This window comes from Zalophus californianus, chromosome 10, assembly GCF_009762305.2.
Source record: "Zalophus californianus isolate mZalCal1 chromosome 10, mZalCal1.pri.v2, whole genome shotgun sequence".
NCBI lineage: Eukaryota > Metazoa > Chordata > Mammalia > Carnivora > Otariidae > Zalophus > Zalophus californianus.
In genome coordinates, this window is record NC_045604.1 from 113,617,945 (window position 1) to 113,623,944 (window position 6,000).

General features: G+C 56.6%; 1 protein-coding gene across 1 annotated transcript in view; it reads right to left on the bottom strand.

Moving 5' to 3' along the window:
• Positions 1 to 4,895, bottom strand: part of DNAAF5 (dynein axonemal assembly factor 5) — a 47,227-nt gene extending 42,332 nt beyond the window's left edge. The window contains exons 1-2 of the mRNA XM_027610763.2: positions 4,235 to 4,895; positions 1,974 to 2,158 (exon numbers count right to left, since the gene is read on the bottom strand). Coding sequence (XP_027466564.2) covers positions 1,974 to 2,158; positions 4,235 to 4,871 — 822 coding nt within the window. The 5' untranslated portion in view covers positions 4,872 to 4,895. The remainder of the gene's footprint in view (positions 1 to 1,973; positions 2,159 to 4,234) is intronic.
• Between the last annotated feature and the right edge of the window lie 1,105 nt (positions 4,896 to 6,000).

The window sequence follows — 6,000 nt, forward strand, 5'->3', positions numbered from 1 at the left end:
GTTCGAATAGCACTATTCACAGCAGCCGAGAGGTGGCAACAATGCAGGTGTCCATTCATGGATATGAAGGGGCACACCAAATACGGCCCATCCACACCATGCGTACCACTCTGCCTTAGAAAAGAAGGGAGCACTGCTGCGTGCTCCAGCACGGGTGAGCCTCAAACACATCACACTCAGGGGAGGAGGTCTGTCACAACGGTCACTTATGGATTCTGCTTCTATGAAGTATCCTCAGTAGACGCAGTCACGCAGAAAGAGGCTATTAGAAGTGGCGGGCAGGCAGAAATGGGGAGTCACTGCTCAATTCTGCTTGGGATGGTAAGAAATTTTGGTTGGTGGCAATGGTCGCACTATGTTGTGAATGTACTTAATGCATTGAACTCTATCTCAAAATGGTTGAAATGGCAAATTTTATGTTATGTATCTTTTACCAAATACTTTGAAAATAACGTAATGTTGGGGCGCCTGGGTGCCTCAGTCGTTGGGTGCCTGCCTTCGGCTCAGGTCATGATCCCAGGGTCCTGGGATCGAGCCCCGCACTGGGCTCCCTGCTCAGCGGGAAGCCTGCTGCTCCCTCTCCCACTCCCCCTGCTTGTGTTCCCTCTCTTGCTGGGTATCTCTCTGTCAAATAAATAAAATCTTTAAAAAAAAATAATGTAATGTATCAAAAACATTGAACACTTAAATGAATGAATTACATAGTATGTGAGTTGTGGCTCAATAAAGCTATGTAAAAGAATAAAACAAGGGGCGCCTGGGTGGCAAAATCAGTTAAGTGTCCAACTCTTGGTTTCGGCTCAGATTGTGATCTCAGGGGCATGAGCTCAAGCCCCGTGTCAGGCTCTGTGCTCAGCGCAGAGTCTGCTTAGAGTACAGAGCCTGCTTAAGATTCTCTGCCCCACTCTGCCCCTCCCACTCACGCTCTCTAAAATAAATAAATAAATCTTTAAAAAATAAAAATAAAAAAAACCAAAGTACCTTGGAAGAAAACTCAAGTGTGCCTGTGGCTGGGAGGCTGGACAGTGCCAGAGAACAGTCTCTGGTGTCACCAGACCTGGGCCCAGAGGCTAGCCCCAGCTGGGCAACCTTGAGCAGATAACATAACCTCCCAACTGCAGGGGACGTGCAAGCCGCTGATGTGAAGGATGAGATGAGATGGTGCGTGGACAGCAGGACAGGCAGGCACACACGTGCTTCATGCATGTAGCCAACACTTCTACCATCAAGACAGCAGAGGCCACGCCACCACACCACCAACTTTTCAGTCCTTGGCCACCTCAGGACACTTCATATCCCACCGGCCATGAGGCAGGGGCACTTTATAAGCACTCCGGAGGACTTCTGCCAACTACCACTGCTCCTCCCAGCCCCACGTGGCCAGAAGCACACACTCCCGCTTCACTTGTCCCCTCCCCCGGGGAGGGGGCCTGCCCACTGGGGCCTTCGCTCTGCTCCTCGTTGTTGGCGTTTGTGAAGTTCTATAAGTACATGTGGCCTCAGATCCATGACACAGCCTCTAAGCTGACTTTTGCCAACACAAAAGCCAGTATTCTGATCTTTCTCTGTCTCTCTGCGGGTCCCAAGGCCCGACAGAGTGATTACCCTGATCCATCCTTCCCCTCCCAGGTTGGGTACCCCAACCACTGTGGCTTGTCAAGTAAATCTGCCTTGATGGATCGGCATATTAAAGATGCCTCTGAAACTGCTGTATACACAGACTGTTTTCCAAAGAGGAAATAGTCCTCTTCCATATTCCTCACAGTTAAGAATAACGAATGTATTAAAACAATTCAACTCTCTCCAGTTTCTCAGAGACACGAACTAAGAACACCTTGTGACTGAAATAAAGATAAACGATAAAAGATGTTTGGTGTAATAGGTTAACAGTTTAAAAAAGAAAAAGGAGTGAGTTACCAAAAGCATGCTTTTGGTGAAGAGGAGGGACCACCCAGAGGAGAAACTCTTGTTACCTGGGGGACATCGTCAAAGAGCCTCTGAGCAAAGTGAGGAAGCACATCGTCTACCGACTTGCTGCTGCCGAACTGGATCACGGTGCCCGTGGCCTCAATGACAGCCACCCGCACCTTCCAGTGCTGGTGGGAGATGCTCTGCATCAGGGGGCCGATCAAGGACTCCGACTGCATGTGGAAGTGGTCTGTGAGACAGAGGAGGACGCCAGTTACCAGGCTTGCTCCCTGGGGGCCTGGGCCCAGCCCAGCACCCTGGGACCCCAAGAGGATAGGCCACCTGTGCTTTGGAACTTCCTCTCCCCACCCAGGTCCCTGCTGCAGGCACGGCACTCGGCTCAGGCCTGTCTAGTAGAGGTTTGTACCCCGGGCACTGGGAGAGGCACAGGACAGGCATGGGACCCAAACAGCACCAAAGGGAAAAGGCTGGGGGCTTGACCCCATCTCAGCTGGAGGCAGAAGCTGTGAGGGAGAGTCTGAAGCTGATGACAGTGGCACTGGGTGCCTGAGAGGGATGCTGACCAAAGCAGAGAAATCAAGTCTAGAAGACACTGTGAAAGTCCCCACATCGGGTGTGCCTGAAGCCAGACACCCAGCGCTACCGTAGACAGCAGGGCCAACATTGCTTTGGATAAAGCCATTCCACTTCCAATTTTAAGGGCCTCTCAGAAAGTCGGAACCAGAATGTTTCTTATAGTCCTGGTCTTGGAGTTCTAACCTCAGTTCTGCCGCTGCTTGAGACCCATACAAAAGATGGCTATTTCAGAGATGCTTTGGTTGACTTCTTTAACCCTGAGGTCCTCAGATCAAGGCAGGATATTAATCTACTACTTCCCAGTGTGATGGGGATCCAAGAGAGGCCCCTCACCAAGAGAGGGCAGAGCAGGGAGATGGTTTTGAGAAGGGAGATGCTTCAAGCAGAGGCAACAGTCCTTCACTCAACAATTGGCGGGCACGTGGGTTGTGTGCAGGTACCTCGCTATGTGCAAGGCACACTGTCCTACACTTCCCAAACTTATAATCTAGTGAGGGAACATGCAAAGGATGGAAGGCATGAGAAGCAGTCAATCTGGCTGATGCACACACCAGGGAGTGAAGTGTGGGGGGGGAGGTCAATGAGAAATATGTTAAAAGCTTGTAATTCCCAATGGCTGTGTCCAGCCCAAGCCTCACCCCCAGTTCTACTAGAATTCTGCAGTATTTGAACCCAAACTTATGATTCACAATGGAAATCTCGACAGTCCCTAATGGGAAGGGCCAAAACGAATCCCTGTTCTTCCTTTGTCTCCTGTCCACCAAAACCTCCTTCTCCCTCATCCCTCACCCAATTCAACAGGAAATCCTGCCAGCTCCATGATCAACATGAATCCATTTTCCTCCATCTCTATTAGCAGACTGTTCACCCCTACTCAAGTCCAAGCTAACCATCATCTAAATATGGATTAATTATGACCCCAACTGACCTCATTCCTTCTTGCCATCTTGGTAATCAATTCTCCATGAGCACCAGAGTGATCTTTTAAAAATCTGAATCTACGCCTCTCGAGCCCTTCTCCACACCCTCCACCCACCCTGCATTTAATAATTTCAAAACCCCAGCAGCTCCCCACTGCCCGCCCTCCTTCCCTCCAGCCGCCTTGACCTCCTTTTTGCTCCTCAGATCTGCCAAGTTTATTTCTCAAAAGTAGTTTCCTCCTGACAACCGATCACTGATCTTCAACTTAAATGTTCGGTCCTACAGGAAGCCTTCCCAACGGGACTAAGGAGAGGCCTCCTACCACTGCACATCCCAGACTGAGGCAGCAAGGAGAGGTAAGCGGGGCAAGATCCTGCAGAAATGGCTACTTAGAAAAAGGGACTGTCCTGATCAGATTAGAGTTTTTTAAATCACGGAAATGGATTAAAGGAAAACAGGAGAGAAGCGGCCTCTCTGCATTTAAGACAGCCGTCCAACCCAAAGAGGGAAGACAGGTAGACTCTGTCGAGAAAAGGGGATGAGAAGTTAAATACTGCAGCGGTGTTTCTCAAAACCTACAACCACAACCGCCTGGATTACTCACCCCGGCGCGGGGCAGTGATCGAAACGCACCGCATCCCAGACCCTTTTAGCAATTTCAGCGGTGGTTTCCCCGAATCTGCATTTTGAGAACCACCGATCTCAAAGAGCGGCGGCTGCTTCCGGGGTCCGGGGGGGGGCTCACCGCTGGCGGCCGCGCCTCCACCTCCCCGCGCCCCCATTCCCGACCCCGGCGAGAGGCGAGCACCTGGCGTAGCGCGCGCCAGGCCCGCGGCGCACTCGCAGCTCTCGCGGCGCACGGCGGCGAAGGGGTCGCGCAGTGTGCGGCGCAGCACGCGCACCGCGTCGTCCAGGTGGGGCGCGAGCGCGGGGCCGCCCAGGCGCACCGCCAGGCTGAGCAGCTGCACGAGCGCCAGGCGCAGCTCCTCGCAGGCCTCCGGCGGCCGGCCGCGCGCGGACTCGGGGCCCGCCAGGCGCGCGGCAAGCGCGGGCAGCAGGCGCGGCAGGGCGTCGCGGGGCCGCGCGGCGCGCCGCAGGCCGAGGTCCAGCAGGTGCGCGGCCAGCGCGCGGCAGCCTTCGGCCGGGTCAGCCAGGCAGTAGAGCAGGCGCGGCAGCAGCAGGCGCGCCCACGGGCCCTGGAAGGCGGCGGTGGCGGCGGCCGCGGCGGCAGGGTCGGCGTCGGGTGCCTCGGGCCAGGCTGCCTCGAGCGCGCGCTGCAGCGCCTCGAGCGCGCGCCGCCGGCCCACTTTGCTGTCGGCCTCCAGCCCGGGCAGCAGGCGGCTCAGGGCGCGGCTCAGCTCCGCCGCCTCGGCCGTCTCAGGCGTCTCGGCCGCCTCGGTCGGGCCCGGGGGCGCCGCAGCCTCCGCCGCCATCAGTGCCGCCATCTTCCGCGCGTTGCCCGTCGCCAGGGGAGACCGGCGCTTTCACGACGGCCGCGGTGCGGATTGCGGCGCGTCTTCCGGTCGGCTCCGAACACAACTTTATTGGCAGCTCCGGGCGCGGACAGGACGCTTCCGGGGCGCGTTGGAGGCGGGGAGCCGGAAGCACCGGGCTCCCTACGGGCTGAGGGCTCAGTCTAGCGACAGGAGGCACAAGTCTGAGGTGCACGGCCCTGAGGAAGTGGATGGCAGAGGACTTTGGTGTAGACGGGTGAGGCTTGCCCGTGAAACGCCAACACAGGTGACTGACAAGGGTTGGTGATAGTTCGCTCCGCGAAGGCGGTGCGGGGGGCGTTGCAGGGGGATGACCGGCAGGGGCGAAGGCCCTGGGGTGGGGGTGCTGCATTGAATTGTGCCCCGCAGAGTTCCTGTATCGGAATCCCAATCCCCAGGGCTTCGGAACGTGACCTTATTTGGAGATAGGGCCCTTACAGGGCTCATCGAGTTAGAAATAGGTTATTGGGGGGCCCTAGGCCAATGTGACTGTGCCCTTCTAAAAGGGGGGCCCTGAAGCTGCGCGCAGCACACAGGGAGACGCCGTGAGCGCGGATGGCGGTCTGCAGGCCGGGGAGGGCGGCCTGGAGCGGACTGCCCCATGCAGCCCCCGGAGGCCCCAGCCCCGCGACACCTTGACCTCCGACTTCCGGCCTCCAGACGGAGGGAATCAGCACCCGATCTGCCCCGGGAACTGACACCGGGAGCGTCCTGATGCTGTTCCGGGAGGCGAAGAGAAGCTCCTCGTGGCGGGAGCAGGGATGGGAGCAGGGAGGCGGCTGGGTCTGGCCACCGGGGCCGTTCTGTTAAATGAACAGGGACTGGAGGGCGGTTTCTGGGGTGGGAAAGTGGGCCCCATCAGGTTTGCGTGTTTACCAGACTACTTCGGCTGCCATGGAAGAGGAGGTGGAAAGAAGGGCTTGAGGCTCTTTGAAGGCTGAGGTTCTGCCCAAGGTGGGGAACGGCAAACATGCAACATGGGGAGGCTTCCTGCCCCCGGAAGAGGTGGTGCAGGCTCACTGCTCCTTGCCCCTTCCTCCAGGTACCACTGAGTACCTTGCCAGTAATTCAGCCGTGGATG